Source organism: Nesoenas mayeri (assembly GCF_963082525.1).
Source record: "Nesoenas mayeri genome assembly, chromosome: Z".
Classification (NCBI taxonomy): domain Eukaryota; kingdom Metazoa; phylum Chordata; class Aves; order Columbiformes; family Columbidae; genus Nesoenas; species Nesoenas mayeri.
In genome coordinates this window covers 59,124,301-59,144,491 of record NC_137542.1, presented here as the reverse complement: position 1 = coordinate 59,144,491, position 20,191 = coordinate 59,124,301, and the positions used below count along the sequence as shown (strand labels likewise).

The window sequence follows — 20,191 nt, the reverse complement described above, 5'->3', positions numbered from 1 at the left end:
AGTAGTGGAGTCCACTTAGCAAAACATTGTTCTGCAGTTCCAAAACCACCCAGGTCTTTCTAACTTCAAAAGCCATACAATGTGGGTTTGTAAATGAGCAACATTATTGCACAAAAAAAAGCTTAGATGAGAACTGGTTATAATTATTAGATCTAATATAGCAGAACCCTCACTTGTTAGTTACTTTTACACAGCAACACTGACAGAACATCTGGATTTCCTCTGATGTATCAGCCCAAGAACGACAGAGAATTACGAGCAATTAAAAAACAAATACTGAATTAATTTCTGAAGAACACTGGGCTCCTGTCCTTTTTCCTTTCCATCTATAGCCCTTTTCTAGTAAGAAAATGTGGTTTTTTTGTGAAAATGTAAATTTAAAGTAGGAAGGTTTATGTTTTGCATTTTAACAATATTAAAAAAATACAACGCTTTGATACAATGCTTTCTACTTTGCCAGTTAATAACTTTATATGACTTAAGATTGTAAGATATTTTATACATTAAGGTATTAGTGGAGTAAGTCACACATTAAGAAACTTAATACAGTTATCTGTAGTTATTGTCAGAGGAACATATTTTCAGGAAAATGCAGTCTATTTCCTTATGAGACAAATAGCACGTAAAATTATAACCAGTAAAAAGCATATATAAAGGAAGCACATAAGAGGTTTCCTATAAGCCTTGCTTTTCCTCACACTGACTGATTAAATTTTAAAACAAAAATTTATTGTAACTCATGTGCACACAAGCCAAAGAAAAACAAAAATGCTGATCTTCAGTTCATCTCTGTACTAACAACCAACACACCCACACTAATACTGCTGCTACCCCAGCTGTGTTTAGGGTGCTGAACACTGAAAATTCTTTCTAGCAGCAAAGATATTAATTTTTTTTTTTTAGTTTTCTGAAGAATGCTATTTTGATATAGAGTTAAGATGAAGACTAAAACCAATTTTGTCTCTATCCAAACTGCAAGTTTCCTCAGAAATTGCCATTTTTAAACATAGTTCTTGCAGGTTTTTTTTTCATTTAAAGCAGTGATTTTCAGGCTGGCTTAACACAACATTTAAGCTACTCTTAAAATAATTTTTACAATACAAATTCTTTGTACTAAAAAAAATGACTACGACTTATTTTTTTTAAATCTAACCTTTAAGAACACTTGAACATTTTAGCATTTAGGAAACCATATTTGTTGAGACCTAACTGCCAGATTTCTTGAAGTTTCATAGATTATTCTGTTAGTAGCAGAAGAGCAAAAAACACAGTTTTGCAGTTTTTCTTTCAGGGATCTGAAGATTGAAACAACCCTAACCCCACAAAAACTGAAAGAAGCAGTACAATCTGCTGCTTCTGCAGATCCGAACTCAGGAAGAGGCACTACTGAATAAGTCAGATGACAATTCAAGTGTGTTAACAGAACCTGGGCAAAGCAAAGTAAAAACAAAATAATGATAATGATAATAAAGAGCGTTTTTCCTCCTAAACACACTTAACAATAAATCACAAAAATGGTGAAATGAAATATTGCACTACAGACTACAGTTAATTGTACTTCCGTTTTTCTAGAGCCTGTCACTCACCATGGGCATAAAATTTTGATGAGGACTGAATATGTATTTTTAGAACTTCAACAAAAATTATATTTCCTATTATTAATATTTTGTGAACAGAACATTATTTGTAACCCAGTTCACTAAGAATCCAAAGTGAGGTCTGAAGGCATGCAAATGTGCAACCCCCTCTTGAATTCTGTTGCTTTTCAGTTTATGTAGATCAAAATTTCAGCAGCTCCAAGTAATGTATTCTATGATTTAACTACCCACAGTCTAACAAAGACAGTTCTCTGCAGCAAGTTTGAGTTTCCCTTCCTCTTCCTTGTTTCTAAAAACATCCTTGCATTATTCCTTACAAACAAAAAATACGGATTGCTACTGGATAGCTAAACCATATACTACAAATAAATCACCTCAATGACAAATATCCTCATGTTTTCAATTCACCCTTACTGCTTTGTTAATCTTCACAATCAGTTGCACTATCTGATTTAAATCCAACCAAATTCTCCAAGGTTTTCCCCACTGTACATCACAATGTAACTGCAAGTGCCTGTAACAGTGATGCAATATATGCTCTGTTCCCACCTCCCTACTCAGTTGCAGACAAGGAACTGCTCATTGCCTATACTGCTTTCTTCATTATGAAATCGTTGATTTTATCCAAGTCTAGTCAACAACCATGTTCACAATGATAGCTTGCAAGATAAAATGAACTGAGATTAAGATGTAACTTCTGCCTAAAAAATACCAATTACTAACATTTTCCCTGTCAAAATCACAGAATCAGAGATTGGCTGAGGTTGGAAGGGACTGCTAGAGGTCATCTGGGGTCCAGTCTCACTCAGGCAGGGCCACCTCAAGCTGTTGCCCAGGACCATGTCCAGATGGCTTCTGAATATCTCTCAGGAGGGAGACTCCACCACTCCCTCGGCAACCTGTGCCAGTGCTCAGTCACTCTCACAGTCTAAAAGTGTTCACTTATGTTCAGAAGGCACCTCCTGTGTTTCAGCTTGCGCCCATTGCCTCAGTTCCCGTCTCTAGGGGCCACCGGAAAAAGTCTGGCTCTGTCCTCTTTGTGCCCTTCTGTCAGGTATTTATATACATCAAGCAGATCCCCCACTCAGCTTTCTCCTCTCATGGCCAGCCAGTCCCAGCTCTCCAGCCCTTCGTCAAAGGAGAGATGCTCCAGTCCCTTCATCATCTTTGTGGCCCTTTGCTGGACTCTCTCCACTGTGGCCATGTCTCTCTTGTACTTGGGAACCCAGCACTGGACACAGGACTCTGGGTATGTGTCCTGGTGTTGTGAATCCCATTCACTATTTCCTGCATATAAAAGCAGAGCACGTGGACTGGCTTGCTCTCTTTTTTGCATCGGCTGCTCGGCGCATCGGTTCTTTTTCATCGGACTGCTTTCCTTCATTCTGCTGTTCCTGCAAGCAAGGGTCTTGTGCTGTTTCTGGTTCAACCGTGGGATCCTGCTGGACTTCAGGACTGGTTTTACAATATTTGTTTCTGTGTTATTTTTCTTTGTGTTCGTCTTCCTAGTCTTAGTAAACGTTTTCAAGTTTCCCAATTCTCTTTTCCTTTACTTTTCCTGTCCTCCCCAAATCCTAGTGAGAAGGAGGGGGAAGGGATGGGGGTGGGGGGGGCTGAAGGGAGGAAAAGGGTGAAGGGAAACCATCTGCCACGGTTTTGATTGTCTCCCCACGATCAAGCCACGACAGATAATTGGTGGAGAATGCGGGCAAATTCGGGACTTGAGAAATTTTTAGTATTTTGGCACTTATAAGGGCAGGGTCAGACCCGCGTGCTCCTGCGCCCCGCCGTTTCTCCGCCGCCATCAGCCTTTGCCTCGGCGGCCACCTGGCGGGCCCAGCGTTGCGCAGCGCGGCCACTGGGTGTCGCTGTCTGCCGTGTCTTTGTTTGAGCGCGGCTCGGCTCCACGTGGCCACGCGGCAGGCCCAGCGTGGTGTGGCACGGGAAAAAATTGGAGGTTTTAAAAACTGATCAGACGTACCTTTCAATTTTCCCGGCACGGTGCCAACTCATAGGATTATAAGAGTCGCAGGTCTGGGTGTTTAGAATATTGTATAGTGGTATTAACGTAGAGGTGAATTACTTTGATTTGAAAAATGCTATGGTATATTTTCTGTAAGTTATTTGATACATTGTGCACAAGTATTCCTTATTTTCTCTGGATGTTTCTTGTCAATAGAGTTTTACATTATATAACAACAAAGAACTGGACCATGCTTATAACGGTACTCTGTGGTTTGGCAATGGTTTACTTTATGGTAGTGCAACCAATAATGAGTTTCTATTCCTTTCTGCTGTACCTTGAGAGACCGCCAGGAGAGCTAAATTCCAGTTATGTGTTTGCTAAATAGGCTAGTGAATCTTGGGAAGGTATGACTCAGCATACTTCTCCCTTCTCATTTGAGCCGATTACCGATGTTTTTGAGCACTTCAAATATTCATGGAGTTTCCTGACAAATATATTAGTATTCATATATTTGTTAGGAGAGATTAGGTTAAATCGAAGGCTTGTGTATCTTTTGATCAATGAGAGTTGCATGGTGTCTGGTGAGGCTGGAAAAGGGGCTGCTGTTGCGGCCGCCACTTCCCCAGTCACAAACACCATGGCTACTCAGGCTCAAGCTTCTTCCTCAAATACGGGGCATTGTTCTGTTGTAGCAAAAACAAGCCCAGCGATAATGTTAAGCCCATATCCGCATCAGTAGCCAGTTGTAAGAAAGTGACTAGGAAGACTAATCAGGCTGCAGATGATGGCAAGGGGCCACATTCATCCCAAGGGGCATCATCACGGGAGGAAGTGACCGTTACCCAGTCTTTTTCTCCAAGTGAGTTGAGAGAGTTGCGAAAAGACTATACTTGTAAAGATGGTGAGAATATGTTAACCTGGATGCTTCAGTGCTGGGATAATGGGGCTGAAACAATAGAACTGGAGGGTGGAGGAGCCAAACAGTTAGGATCTCTATCAAGGGATTCCACCCTTGATAGGGCAATTGCCAGTGAGCCCAACTCCATGGCCCTCTGGACCCGACTCTTGACAGCCATGAAAACAAGATTTCATAACAAGGATGACTGTCAATGCACACCAAGGAAATGGAATACTATGGAGCAAGGTATCCAGTTCCTGAGAGAGTTAGCTGTGCGAGAGATTATCTATTTTGGGCCAGATAGCCAGGAGGGGGTGAATCCAGATAGAGTTGAGTGTACACGGTCTATGTGGTGCAGATTCTCACAAAGTGCACCACCTACATATGCTAAGATATTGGCAGGAATGTTCATGTCAACTGGTGGTAGACAAAGTGTTAATGACATGACTGAGCGGCTCTGGGAATTTGAGGAAAACCTTTCTGATCCCCTAGGGGCTTATGTCTCTAGGGTGGAGAAACTGAGTGAAGTAACTGTTGACTGTTTTGAAAAGCTGTTGAGAGAAATGAAAGCACTCGGGGAAGACACACGACTCATGATTTGTACGAACCAATGTTTCAGCTATTAGGAGAAAGCATTTCCAATATCCAGAGAGAGAGAGAAAGCGTTTCCAATCCCCAGAGAGAGAGAGAAGGCATTCTCAATCTCCAGAGAGAGAACACAGGCAAGCCACCATCAGAGGTTTACTGTGGTCCTTCCTACGTGAGCAGGGAGAAGATATGAGTACGTGGCACAATAAACTTACTGGGGAACTTCAAGAACGAGTGCATGAGTTAACAGGGAAGGCTTCTAGGAAAAGCGCTGCCCCAGTTTACAAAAGAGATTCTGGTGCTCATGAAGGAACCTCTAATTCACACCGAGAGACTGTGGAAGACCGAGATTAGAGGTGCCCTGCCTCCAGCCAGGCAGAGGAAAGGGATAACAGTTTACTGGACTGTACAGATAAGATGGCCTGGTACAACACACCCCCAGGAGTACAAGGCTTTGGTGGACACTGGTGCTCAGTGCACAATAATTCCTTCAGACTGTAAGGGAACACAACCCATCAGTATTTTTGGAGTGACTGGGGGATACCAAGAGCTGACTGCTGTAGAGGCTGAAATGAGCCTAACTGGAAAAAATTGGCAAAAGCATCCCATTGTGACTGGCCCAGATGCTCCATGCATCCTTGGCATAGACTACCTTAAGAGAGGGTATTTTAAGGACCCAAAAGGTTATAGGTGGGCATTTGGGATAGCATCTGTGGACACTGAGAGAATTGAACAGCTGTTTGACTTGCCTGGTATTTCAGATGACCCTTCTGTTGTAGGACTGCTAATGGTTGAAGATCAGCAGGTGCCATTTAATACCACAACAGTGCATCGTCGTCAGTATCACACCAATCGGGACTCTTTGATTCCTATTCAGAAATTGATTCGTCAAGTGGAAAGCCAGGGTGTGATCAGCAAGGCTCGCTCACCTTTCAATAGCCCAGTTTGGCCAGTGCGTAAGTCTAGCGATGAGTGGAGACTAAGTGTAGACTACCATGGCCTAAATGAAGTTACACCACCGTTGAGTGCTGCCGTGCCAGATATGCTGGACCTGCAATTTGAACTGGAGTCGAAGGCAGCTAAGTGGTACGCTACCATTGATATTGCTAATGCATTCGTCTCTATACCTTTAGCAGCAGAGTGCAGGCCGCAGTTTGCTTTCCCCTGGAGGGGCATCCAATACACCTGGAATCGCTTGCCCCAGGGGTGGAAACACAGCCCTACCATCTGCCATGGACTGATGCAAGCCACACTAGAAGAACGTAAAGCTCCAGAACATTTGCAGTATATCGATGACATTATTGTATGGGGTGACACCGAGAGAGAAGTCTTTGAAAAGGGTGAGAGGATAATTCATATTCTGTTGGATGCTGGTTTTGCCATAAAATGTAGTAAGGTCAAGGGCCCTGCTCAAGAGATTCAGCTTTTAGGCATAAAATGGCAAGATGGTCAGCGGCAGATCCCAATGGAGGTGATCAATAAGATTTCAGCCATGTCTCCACCTGCTAATAAGAAGGAGACACAGACTTTCTTGGGGGTTGTAGGTTTCTGGAGGATGCAGATCCCTGACTACAGCCAGATTGACCACATTGTTCCTCTTATGTGTTCAAGCATAGTTAGGCCTTGCTGTGCACCAAAGCACAAATCTACGACATTATAGTATTAGCTGTGTTCCAGTGATGGGTAAGGCAGTGCTCCTGTTTGAGCAGGAAGCACTTTCAATATAAATTATATTTATATGAGAACTTTTTCTTTAGGACCTTGAGAATCCCAAAGCATTTTTAGGCTATATGTAGGAGTCATTAACTGAAATACAGGCATCCTTGAGACTGAAAGTGGCTGGTGTTTAATCGGGTGACTTGTAAGAAAAACCAGTTCGAGTGGGGACCTGAACAACGCCAAGCTTTTGAGCAGATTAAGCATGAGATAACTCATGCAGTGGCCCTTGGACCAGTGCGGACTGGACCAGATGTTAAGAATGTGCTTTACACCACAGCCGGAGATAATGGCCCTACCTGGAGCCTTTGGCAAAAGGCACCAGGAGAAACCTGAGGTCGACCCTTAGGTTTTTGGAGTCGAGGATACAAAGGGTCTGAGGCCAATTATACTCCAACTGAAAAGGAAATACTTGCAGCTTATGAGGGAGTCTGCGCTGCTTCAGAAGTGATTGGTACTGAAGCACAGCTCCTCCTGGCACCTTGACTGCTGATGCTAGGCTGGATGTTTAAAGGAAAGGTCTCCTCCACGCATCACGCAACTGATGCTACGTGGAATAAATGGATTGCATTGATCAGGCAATGTGCTCGAATTGGGAGTCCCAATCGCCCAGGGATTTTGGAAGTAATCACCGACTGGCCAGAAGGTAAAGACTTTGGGATGTCCCCTGAGGAAGAAGAAGTAACGCGTGCTGAAGAAGCCTTTCAGAGACCGAAAAGCGATACGCCCTGTTCATAGATGGATCCTGCCGCCTTATAGGTAAACATCGAAGGTGGAAAGCTGCTGTGTGGAGTCCCACACGACAAGTCACTGAAGCCACCAAAGGGCAAGGTGGATCCAGTCAGTTTGCCGAAGTGAAAGCCATCCAGCTCGCACTGGACATAGCTGAAAGATGGCCAGTACTGTACCTCTATACTGATTCATGGATGGTGGAAAACGCCTTGTGGAGGTGGCTGCAGCAATGGAAGAAAAACAGCTGGCAACGCAAGGGTAAACCCATTTAGGCTGCCACACCATGGCAAGACATTGCTGCTCGCCTAGAAAAGCTGCCTGTGAGAGTTCGCCATGTAGATGCTCATGTCCCTAAAAGTTGAGCCACCAAGGAACATCATAACAACCAGCAAGCAGACCGAGCTGCTAAGATTCATGTTGCTGAAGTAGATTTGGACTGGCAACATAAAGGTGAACTTTTCTTAGCAAAGTGGGCCCAGGATGCCTCAGGGCATCAAGGTAGGGATGTGACCTATAAATGGGCTCGCAATCAAGGGGTGGATTTGACTATGGACACCATTTCACAGGTTATTCATGAGTGTGGGACTTGTGCAGAAATCAAACAAGCCAAAAGGTTAAAGCCTGTACGGTATAGGGGGTGGTGGTTAAAGTATGGAGAGGCTTGGCAAATTGATTACATAATGCTTCCACAAACTCGTGAGGGGAAGCGGTATGTACTCACAATGGTGGAAGCAACCACCGGATGGTTAGAGACTTATGCTGTATCCCATGCTACCACTCGCAATACGATCATGGGTCTCGAAGAGTGAGTTCTCTGGCAACATGGTACACCAGAAAGAATTGAATCAGATGATGGCACTCATTTTAAAAACGGTCTCATAGATAGCTGGGCTAAAGAACATGGCATTGACTGGATATATCATATTCCATATCATGCACAAGCATCTGGGAAAACTGAAAGGTACAATGGTTTGCTTAAAACTACACTAAGGGCACTGGGTGGTGGAACCTTTGAAAACTGGGATTCACACCTAGTGAGAGCCACTTGGTTGGTCAACACTAGGGGATCAACCAATTGAGCCGGGCCTGCCCAATCAGAAATTCTGCATACAGTAGAAGGAGATAAAGTCCTGGTGGTACACATGAAAAATATGTTGGGAAAAGCAGTTTGGGTCACTCCTGCCTCAGGCAAAGGCAAGCCTATTCGTGGGATTGTCTTTGCCCAGGGACTGGGCAGCACCTGGTGGGTGATACTTAGAGATGGAGAGGTCCAGTGTGTACCACAAGGGGATTTGATTTTGGGTGAAAATAGTCAAGACTGAATTGCATGATGTTAATTTCCATGTTAACAGTGTCTAATCAGTGTCTTTCAGATGGAACCAGGGACAGTTTTTCGACTGGCATCTGACAGCTTCTTCAAAGTTGATGTATTTACGTCTGTTGTGATCAGTGAACTTAGATGGACTTTTTTTTCCAACGGATGGTCCAAGGACTAAGAGAATAATAAGCTACACCTGGGGGTATATATATATATATATATATGTAAGTAATTAATAGTATTAATAGTATTAACAGTATTAATAGATTGTATTAGTTAGATTGTATTGGCCGTGAATGGTAGGTAATAAGGGGTGGAATGTCCTGGTGTTGTGAACCCCCCCGCCCCGTTTTGGGCTGAAGCGGGGGGGGGGGTGGGGGAAGCAGTGGAAGGAACTGGCTCGAGTCATGTGGCCATGAACTGACCAATAGGGGTATTCCATCCCATTCACTATTTCCTACATATGAAAGCAGAGCACGTGGACTGGCTTGCTCTCTTTTTTGCATCGGCTGCTCGGCGCATCGGTTCTTTTTCATCGGACTGCTTTCCTTCATTCTGCTGTTCCTGCAAGCAAGGGTCTCGTGCTGTTTCCGGTTCAACTGTGGGATCCTGCTGGACTTCAGGACTGGTTTTACAATATTTGTTTCTGTGTTCGTTTTCCTAGTCTTAGTAAACATTTTCAAGTTTCCCAATTCTCTTTTCCTTTACTTTTCTCTTTTCCTGTCCTCCCCAAATCCTAGTGAGAAGGAGGGGAAAGGGCGGGGGGGAGAGCTGAAGGGGGAAAAAGGGTGAAGGGAAACCACCTGCCACGGTTTTGATTGTCTCCCCATGATCAAACCACGACAGTGTGGCCTCACCAGCACTGAGTTTGAGGGGCAGGATCACCTCCCTTGACCCACTGGCCACACTTTGTGTAATGCAGCACAGGACACCGTTTGCCTTCTCTGCTGCAAGGGCCGTTGCTGGCTCGTGTTCAACCTGGGTTTCCATTGGCACCTCCACGTCCCTTTCTGCCAAGCTGCTTTCCAGCTGTGTGGCACCCAGCACATATTGGTGCAAGGGATTGCTCCTCCCTGGCTACAGAGCTTTGTACTTTTTCTTGTTGGATGTCACGAGATTCCTGTCAGATCACTGCTCCAGCCTGTTGACATCCCTCTACATGGCTCTGTATCCCTCTGGGACATCACCCACTCCTCCCTGTTTTGTGTCCTGAGCAAACTTGCTGAGGGCACACTCTGCTCCATCATCCAGACCATTAATGAAGATGTTAAACAGAAAATAATGCTAAAATTGGCAAGTTCTCTATAAAAGGAAATAAACTTCACTAGTATGGAAAAAATGTATTCAATGCTTAAAACATTCTGTATTTCTTGCCTTAAGCTACTACTTTGCTTTTCTAGTACCAATAATGCAACTACACTTTACCTACCATGGTTGTATTTTAGCAGCAGACAAAATTTTACACATAATTTAACATCCCAGAGTTAAGCCTCCAACCATCAATCCCTTTTGAGGTTACAACTACTAAGGAAGTAACTACACCATTAACAGAAAACCTTCCCCAAGTGCTCAGTTCCTAAAGACATGAGCCTGCTGCAAATTTCAACTATTTGGCAGACCTCCCTTCTAAAAACGACAAAGGCCCCTCTGATTAGTGAGGCACCTTTCTTCCCCAGCTACCACCACCTCTTCCAACCCCCATCATTAGTCAACTGCAATACTGTCACACAGTCCACATTAACGAACCCAGAGCCCCTCACTGTCTTTCTAAAATGGGCACAACCCCTTTGAGAGTGGGACCTCACTGATTTGAAAATAAGTCTATCGAAATCTTTTTACAAAGAGCAGTAGCTTACTGGAGGCTTCCTGTGCACATGAAGTACACTAGAACATCAAATTTAGGACAGCATTTTAGATTTAACATAAGTTGAACAAAAGAGAATCAGCATCATGCAGCTCTAACATATTAAGTCTTTTTTGCTAAAAACAAATATGCTTTAATATATGATGCAACTCAAGATACCATGGGCATAAAAATAACAGCAAGGATTTGGAGTGGTTATACTATGATATAGGAACATCCATCTAATTATAAGACTGATTACTTTCATTCCCATGCATTTTAGAGTGGGTTGCATAGAACACAATACTGTAAGATAAACAAATGTGTTTCTTAATGTAAGTTTAAGCCTAGTAGTACATTTTCACTTCAGAATAAGCCGTATGCCCCACTCAGTATTGTCCTTTTCTTTGTGTTGTCCACCAGCACAAGTCTGAATTCTATTTAGTGATACTGTAAGCTTGGGCTAGTAGACCTGTGTGAATTACAGCCCTAATGTCTCTGAAAGACTGAACACTTCTGAAACCAGTATCTAGTTGAAAAAAAGGCAACTGAGGCAAACACTGAAAACAAAGGTAATTAGAAGTACTAGCAAATGCAAAAAGAACACTCCATGTCCAAATAATTCCCAATAGCCAACTTACACATCCACAGCATTTCACCATCCTTCGCTGTTCTGCACCAGCCTCAAATATCCTATAACATCACACACTGTACCTGAATGTCAAACAAGCTACAACTGCAAGAGTTGATTTCCATATGGCTGCCTAGAAGTCTGCATCTTAACCTAAACTCACAGGCACTGTGGTCTGCTCTGGACCTGAACTGCTAAATTGCCTTTACCTGTGAAGTCTTGTCATACTTAGCAAGAGTAATAGAGCAATTCAAAAATCAACAAATCACTTCAAACTACCCAAGAATCTCCCATCTGTGACCTGTCTCTTTAGAGAAAGTACACAGTACGAATATTACTAAGAAGAAACTCCAGACACTTAAACATTTTGCTCTTCTTAATAGAACCCAAAAATAGAACCCAAACAATTTAATGAGACTACCACATTCACACACTTCTCTGTCAACATATTTCTCAATGCTCCTATCTCTCCACCAGCATTCCCACATTTCCATCAGCCAGCTTCAGAATAAAAGCACAACTAAGCCTCTCTCCAGCACTGACTCAAGAATGCTATTATTTTTTAAACATTAAAGACAAGCCAATATTCCGTTGTTTATTTCAAACAGAAGAAACACACAGTAGTTCAGCTGACCTACAGAGAACACACATGCACACAAAGAAAATGGGGCTAATATTACCAATTCCACATTTATTTCAGGCTTCTAAATAGATGGATTAATACAGTTACTTAAATAAGTAACCGATGAAGTTTGCACTGCATGCAGGTTTATAACCTTAGGGCCTAATACCACCGCTAGCAGAAAGCACAGGTTGTAAAGGTATTGCAATCCTCAGAGAAACTTCCTCTATTGGTCTTTTTGTATAATCTAATGCTTTTCTCATTAAGTCATGATATTATTACTGGGTAGTGCACAGAAAGAATTTTGAATGAGCAGGTGGCAGGAAATCTTATGCAGTGACAACACTGAAAGAAACAAGAATGCTTCTAATCCATTATTTAGAGGTTTGAAAGGTACTTAGCTCTTTTGCTGCCTTTGATTAAATATGAAGCAAGTTAAGAGGGGGATCTAGATAGACTGGAGCACTGGGCAATGATTAATGGGATGAAATGTAACAACTGCAAATACTGGATTCTGCACCCAGCACAGCGCAATGCTGGACACCAGTACAGACTGGGAGCGGGGTGGCTGGAGAGCAGCCCTGCAGAAAGAGACCTGGGGGTGCTGGCTGACAGCAGCTCAACATGATCAGCAGCCAAGAGGGAAACCCCATCCTGCAGAGCAACATGGGATAACCAGTGGTCAGAAGAGGGGATTGTCCTGCTGGATTCAGCCTTGGTGAGGCCTCACCTTGAGCACTGTGTGCAGCTCTGGGACCACCACTTAATGAGCATGTGAAGGTCCTTGAATGGGTCCAGAAGAGAGCAACACAGCTGGTGGAAATGCTGAAGGAATGTCCTGTGAGGAATGGCTGAGGACTTTGGGCTTGTCTAGTTTGGAGAAAAGGAGGCTGAGGGGGGACCTCATTGCTCTCTACCGCTTCCTGAGGAGGGGATGTGGAGAGGGAGGTGCTGAGCTCTTCTCCCTGGGATCCAGTGACAGGACACGTGGGAAACGTTCAAAGCTACATCAGGGAGGTTCAGACTGGACATGAGGCAGCATTTCATTACCAAGAGGGTGGTCAAAAACTGGAACAGACTTTCTGGAGAGGTGGTCAATGCCCCGAGCCTGTCAGTGCTTAAGGGGCATTTGGACAAGGCCCTTAAAAACCTGCTGTAACTTCTGGTCTGTCAGTCCTGAAATGATCAGTCAATTGGAGCAGATGATCATTCTAGGTCCCTTCCAACCAAAATATTGTATTGCCCTCCTAAAACAACTTGGTGTTTTGAGCAACTTTTAGAAGCCCACAGAGTATTCCTGTGGCTAGAATTTTTTTTTTTGGTAGATTTATGAGGCTCACTTACATATCAGCTATGCAGATAAATATCCATTTGTTTATCTATTATACTAGTTTCTAAGAATGCAATAACTTTATTATTCTCTAAACTGTTATTTCAAATACTGCTAACAATAGTACAGGACTTGTTGCAATACTAAACCTTCTACTATCTTCCCCTGTCACCAACATCTCTTTCTCAAATATGTTGGACTGGAATACACATTTTACAACCCAAACTATTCTATGATTTTGTAGCACTCTGCGAACAACCTATTATGGACCTGCCAAGACTGCTTCATGAAGGTAAGTTCCCTTTTAGACATTTTAAGTGATTCTTTAGTTTTCTGCTCAAAATATTGAATTAATTCTTACGAAAGGGCTGCTTTAACACTGATTGCTGTGTCTCTTCACTTTCAGATGTGGTAAATATACAAATAGTTTATAGGATTCAGTGTTTTACTAATAGCATATGAAATAGCATCTTGCATTGTGATAGCAAAGGAAAAAGCTTATTTAAATTAGTTTTTCCATTTTCTCAAGGGCACATTTAGGATTAACTAACAAAACAACTTTTGAACTTGAATATTATTCCAATTCTATGTTTTTATATTGCAATTGAAACAGAAATTTCAAGTAAGTTGTTCATGTTTGTTGAGTCTAGAGACCACCTCAGCTCCACAATAAAAGGAACAATTTTAAAAATTCATCTCCACTTCAAAAATGTAGATGCATGGATCTCAGATTATTATTAAAGATAATATACTTACTTAAAAAAAAAGGCAAAAAAAAAATCATATTTAGAAACTCCTTCATACCCCATGAAACCCTGTTTCAAATTTCACTATAACTGTCAAGTAAAACATAAACATACTGTGAACACCTAAGCATAAAAGAACTAGAAGGCAGATAAATTAAATCCTCTCCTTCAACTATCAAGCACTGGAGTAAACGAAACTTACATCCACTTCCAGGAAAAAACAGATAGAAAGAATAGATTTGGAGTCATTCCAAGACCTCTGTAAAACTGTATATTCCTGAAGCTATGCAGGTATGCAATTTTGATAAGCTAACTAACAGTATCACACATCTGCATTCATTTGTTAATAACTTCTCGTATATTTGCTTTATAATTCTGTTTTTTCCATTAACCAAGATGTAGGAATCAAGCAAGGTCTGTATTACAGATTTATGAAATGAATAACATAGATCCAAATATGGACTTCAGAGTGCTACTTCAACACAAGCCAAAAATGTTAAGTCGTTCCTGACTGTATCTCTTTTTTTCCCAGATTAAGTGATCTGATTTCAGAAAACGTGAGATAATAGATGCTACCAATTATTTTTAGTACGCTGGTACATAATTTAGATGCACAAAAACTGCAAAGATACAAAGACTTATGGCAGTGTGTCTATACAAGTTATACAGTTACAGGTCCCCAAGCTCCAGTATAAGATCTGCTCCTAGTCTTGTATATTCGAAGTAAGAAATCTTTCAAAAATGTGCCTGGCCCTGAAAGTACCTTCTCTACTTTTGTAGATAATTAATTACAACATTACTTCAGTGGAACGAAGTCCCTTGTATTTCCTGGTGCTTCAGCTCTTCCCATATCCCTCCAGGCTCCAATAGGTAGAGCTGATATAATTCTAACCTGCTTTAAAAAGGATTCCATCCTCCCACGCCGACATAAGCGAGGGCAAAGGCTCGGGGAGAAAACCCCATCTTCCCCGAAGCTGAAGGAGGAGAAGGGCCCGGGGGGCGGCCGGCAGTAACTCACTGGTCGCATTGACGGCAAGTGGCCATTTTAATTTAGGAGCCTCGGGACCCGATGCCGTCGCTGCCTCTCCTCCTCCATCGCGGTGCCCAGCGCCACCTCCCCACCCTCACGCCCTCGGGGATGCAGGGAGGCCCTTACCAGGAGGATCAGAAAACACGGCCCCGGGCGGGGCGGACACGCAGGAGGGTCCGGGACACAACCCTCCCTGAGGAGCGGGGTGAGGGGACAGGAGCGGCCCGAGCGCTCGGCCCGAGGGGCAGGGAGAGGCCGGTCAGGGACCGGAGGCCAAGCGGGGAGATGGGGCTCCGGGCGCGGAGAGAGGGCGGGGCGGGGCAGGGAGGGGTCGCGGTGGTTACCTATACTGGGCAGCAGCCCCGCTATGGGTGAATCCAAAGTAGTTGCCGGTGGCCATTTTGGCATCTTCTCCCAGCCGGCTGGGCACTGTGGCGACGGTAACCAAAAGGCGGCGGCGGCAGCGGTCGGGGCCATGACAGGAGGCCCGGGCAGGAGGAGGGGGGAATGAGAGGCAGGGAGGGGGGAAGAGAAAGGGACAGACAGACAAGGGACAGAAAGCGCGCACGAGCGACAGGTCAGACACGGCGCCTCAGAACATCCCCTCCCCCCCTCCCCCCGCGCCCCCGCCCCGCGCGCGGGCCGCATCCCCTCCCCCTCCGCGCGCACGGACACACACACACCGAGCGCCGTTACTCACCATAGGTGAACGAAACTACCGGGCATATGGGAATCATGAGTCCAAGCTGGCTGCGACAGCGGCGGCTGAACTCTCAACTCTCACCCCCCCCTCCCTCCTCCTCCTCCTCCTCCTCCTCCACACCGCCGCGCTCGCTCCCTTCCCCCCACCCACCTACGGCGACAACGGCGAAGCGCGGCCGGGCCAGAGCTGCGCGCACGCGCGGGATGTGCGGGGGCCGCTGGGAGTTGCAGTCCGGCTCGCGCCCGCAGAACCGCGCTCTGGGAGCCGGAGCCGCGCCTGAGGCGCATGTCCTCTGTGCGCATGCGCGGGATGTGCAAAGGCTCCTGGGCGCTGTAGTCCTCATTCCCGAGGCCCAGCCGCCATGACGAGCCACTCCCCAGGGAGCGCTGCTCGTAGCGCTGCCTGTCCTCGTCCTCCATTTGTTATCCCCTGCTCCGCACCGTCACCATGGACCACCCCCATGGTCCACACCCGTGGACTCATATTGCAAAGATAGGGTCGATAGGGAAAGTGTAGGGTCTTGCATCTGGGTAGGAACAACACCAGGTTCCAGTATAAGTTGGGGAACAACCTGTTAGAGACCAGTGCAGGGGAAAGGGACCTGGGGGTCCTGGTGGACAGCAGGATGACCATGAGCCAGGACTGTGCTCTTGTGGCCAGGAAGGCCAATGGCATCCTGGGTGTATTAGAAGGGGGGTGGTTAGTAGGTCGAGGGAGGTTCTCCTGCCCCTCTGCTCTGCCCTGGTGAGACCCCATCTGGAATATTGTGTCCAGTTCTGGGCCCCTCAGTTCCAGAAGGACAGGGAACTGCTGGAGAGAGTCCAGCGTAGGGCAACAAAGATGATGAAGGGAGTGGAGCACCTCCCTTAAGAGGAAAGGCTGAGGGAGCTGGGTCTCTTTAGTTTGGAGAAGAGGAGACTGAGGGGTGACCTCATTAGTGTTTACAAATATATAAAGGGTGAGTGTCACAAGGATGGAGCCAGGCTCTTCTTGGTGACAACCAATGGTAAGACAAGGGGTAATGGGTTCAAACTGGAACACAAAAGGTTCGACTCAAATATGAGAAGAAACTTCTTCACAGTGAGGGTATCAGAACACTGGAACAGGCTGCCCAGGGGGGTTGTGGAGTCTCCTTCTCTGGAGACACTCAAAACCCGCCTGGACACATTCCCGTGTAACCTCATCCAGGTGTTCCTGCTCCAGACGGGGGGACTGGACTAGATGATCTTTCGAGATCCCTTGCAATCCCTGACATTCTGTGATTCTCATTCTTCCCTGCAAAAGCACAGCATGTAGCAGTGAGTAGCTCCAGCAAGAGAAATCCAGGTGAAGCAGGTCACCACCACCCCTGCCCCATAATGGTGTTTGTCCCTGTCGTGGTTTAACCCAAGCTAGCACTACAGCCACAATAGCTGCTCACTCACCCCCACCACAAACCCCAAATAGGGGAGAGAATCAGAAGGGAGAAACTTGGACTGAGATAAACACAGTTTAATAAAACAACAAAATACTATTACACTACTAGTAAATATATATATGTGTGTATGTATGTATATATATATGATAGAAATAGAATATAAAACAAAAGATACTCAATGCAATTCCTCACGAGCTCCATTCACACCAAGCAGCCAGTCCCAGGAAGCAGCAACTGGTCTCAAACAACTGATCTTGGAGGGAGAAAAGAAGAAAAAGGCAGAAAGGCTCAGAGGTCTCTGCAAAATGGCAAAAGGTCAAACTAAACATCCCAAACAGAACTCCCCTGAACAGGTCTCCAAGAGCAATGAGAAGAGCCAGGGATAGAGAGTGAGACTGGAAGATCCTGACCCCCCCCTTTAAATATGAAATGTGATGCTAATGGGATGGAATACTCTTATTGATCAATCTGAATGTCAGTCAAGCTCTGCCCCATCTGTGGTCCCCTTCCTTGATACCTCATACCTGTGGGCAGAGTGCTAAGAATGTTCTTGGCTCTCAGACCAGAGCAATTAAAAATATTAACTCTGTGCTGGGGTGTTATCGCTTGTTCTCAAACTAAGTTCGAATAATGACAATGCTAGCTATGAAAAAGAAAGGTTTCTAACTGCATGAAGAAAATCAAGTCATTTTCAGTCAAACCAGCACAGTCTCCGTGCCGTACTGCCCGTGTCAGTGTTTACCGGCTCTCCCACATGAGCAGATTCTCCACTGAAGCCCAGCACAGCCAGCAAGTACTTGGTCAGAGCTCTCACAAGGTCACAGAGCTAAAAGGCAGCAGCTGCAGTTAGCACATGTGTCCGAAGTTCACAGCAAGACCTCAGTCTTGTCTAAAATTCAAACTAGTTTCAAATTCCCCAAGGTGCCATGGCTGACATGTGTCCACAAATTAATTCTGCAACAATTCCCATGTGCTTATTGTACAGGTCTCACTCATCTGAAGTTTCTAGGCACCAGCAGTCCATCGGGTTACTCCTAAAAACTGCTGGACAGAGCATCACAGTCAGTGCAGTAATTTCCCATTCAAAGTGACTGAATTTCCCCACGGCCCTGTTCCATATCCAGGCAGTTCTTCCCTCTCAGCAGCAGAGGCTTCTCAAAGCTCTGAGCAAAGTGAAACTTAAACTCTTAACACTTGCATCTCATTTGTCTACTTTGTCTATGATAGGCATTGTCCCTAAACTAATCAAGATTTATAAAACACTTCTAGATTAATTAAAAATTATCATTTTAGAAGTACTTATTTTCCATAAGACACACCTACCCAAAATGCACCTGCATGGGATCTCCCACTGTCCTCACAAAAGCAGGGGTTGGGTTTCCCTTATCCCTCAGCACCCGCAGTCATCTTAGGCAGTAAGACTTCAGCGAAGGTATTTTTGTTCATAAAACAAATTAGAAGATTAAAGTAATTTCCCATGTAAATCTTACATTATTGCAGCTGCATATTAAGTATAGCTATTTAAGATGCCAACATTCACTCAACATAATTTGTTGGTCATTATTATCAGTTTTAGGAACTAAATACTGTACCTCTTGTTTGTTCTTTTCCTAATAAAGCATAATAGGAAAAGGAACATGCATGGGAAAAGAAATTAATTTCCAGCCTCTGTGGTGCACTTCTATTAAAAGTGCTTTTCTGTGAAGAAAGCAGCTATTGGGTGAAGAGAAGACATTTAATTGCTATTGCTTAGAAAAGCAAAAGCCCTAATCCTGAAGTGATACAGGAGAGCATTTTAGGAGAAGGATCTACACAAATCTTCTATAGAAGAACATACAGGGCATGACCTTTGCCATGAGAACCTCAATGGACCCTGGAAATGCAAATGGGAGATATCTATACACCCCCCTCCTGATTTTTATTAAAAGTTGTTCAGAATTGGACCACTGGATCATGGTACTTGGACAAAAAGAACACAGAAGTTTTCTTTGCTCCAAAGTTATAAGCTTTCCAAGATAATGATGAATATAAAGTATTCAATACACATTTAATTAAAAATATAAGCATCTATGTGCACACAGACATTCACATAGCTTTTAACACTGCAGCATTAACCCTGTATTTTGCAAGTGGGTAGGCCAGCAATTGCCTGTTTCTTCTTCACTGATGAGTTGAATTTGGGATATTTACCCTCTTTTCGATCTTTGACTCCACAATCTGAGGACAAAACCCTCTTTCTTATTCACAGTACAGATTTGTGTCTCAGTTTTCGTAACTTCTTTCATCCATGTAATTTCTAGTAGTTCTAATTCAAATATTCTACCCTGTATCTTGCAATTTCAGCCCTGCATATGTCTGAGCATAAACTCTGATTTGCCAGCCCAATTCAGCTGCAAATTCAGCAGAAGTTTCAGATTACTTTTTTGGTTGAATTTTGCATATTGAATCTTCAGTGCCTATATCACTTTAAAAAAAATTGCAACATACTTTATGAGAAGTCACACTGACTAAATGTGACAAAAAGAAAACAAGAAGGTTTCACATTTTCTCAGAATTTTAAAAAAAAGGCAAATAACCCAGTGGTATTATACAAGTCTTGCCCTCAGCAGTTTCCTAATAAGAACCTGATGCTTCCCGGTGACTTTGTGAACCATTACATAACATCTATTTATGTTACTACTAGCTTGCAAGATCAGATTCATAGTCTATACTTAAAAAACCTCAGTGGGTTATAAAAGAAGACTGCATCTTTGTAAGACATGTGAATCAGATTTGCTTCAAAATGAAACAGTAATAAATTCAGATTAGATCCTTTAGGGCATTTTGAACGTTACCAATTTCAGTATCCTTAACTGGAAGGAAAATAAATGGAGTGATAATGTGCAAGTCATGTGGCAGAGGGAGAAAGGCAGAATCGCTTTAGTGTAACAGTCTTTTTTAATAAGAAAAGAATCTTCTCCATCTCAGTTCCTATTAAAATTACAGAAGAATAGTCAAGAATTTACAGAATGAAAACTTACACTAGAATGCAAAACTTTATTTTGTGATTAAAT

General features: G+C 43.8%; 1 protein-coding gene across 2 annotated transcripts in view; it reads right to left on the bottom strand.

Annotated features, from left to right (window-relative positions):
* ZFR (zinc finger RNA binding protein) overlaps positions 1 to 15,790 on the bottom strand; it is a 47,821-nt gene extending 32,031 nt beyond the window's left edge. For both annotated transcript variants that reach the window (XM_080363015.1, XM_080363016.1), the window contains exons 1-2: positions 15,719 to 15,790; positions 15,363 to 15,447 (exon numbers count right to left, since the gene is read on the bottom strand). In XM_080363015.1, the coding sequence (XP_080219141.1) occupies positions 15,363 to 15,447; positions 15,719 to 15,755 (122 nt within the window). In that variant the 5' untranslated portion in view covers positions 15,756 to 15,790. The remainder of the gene's footprint in view (positions 1 to 15,362; positions 15,448 to 15,718) is intronic.
* Between the last annotated feature and the right edge of the window lie 4,401 nt (positions 15,791 to 20,191).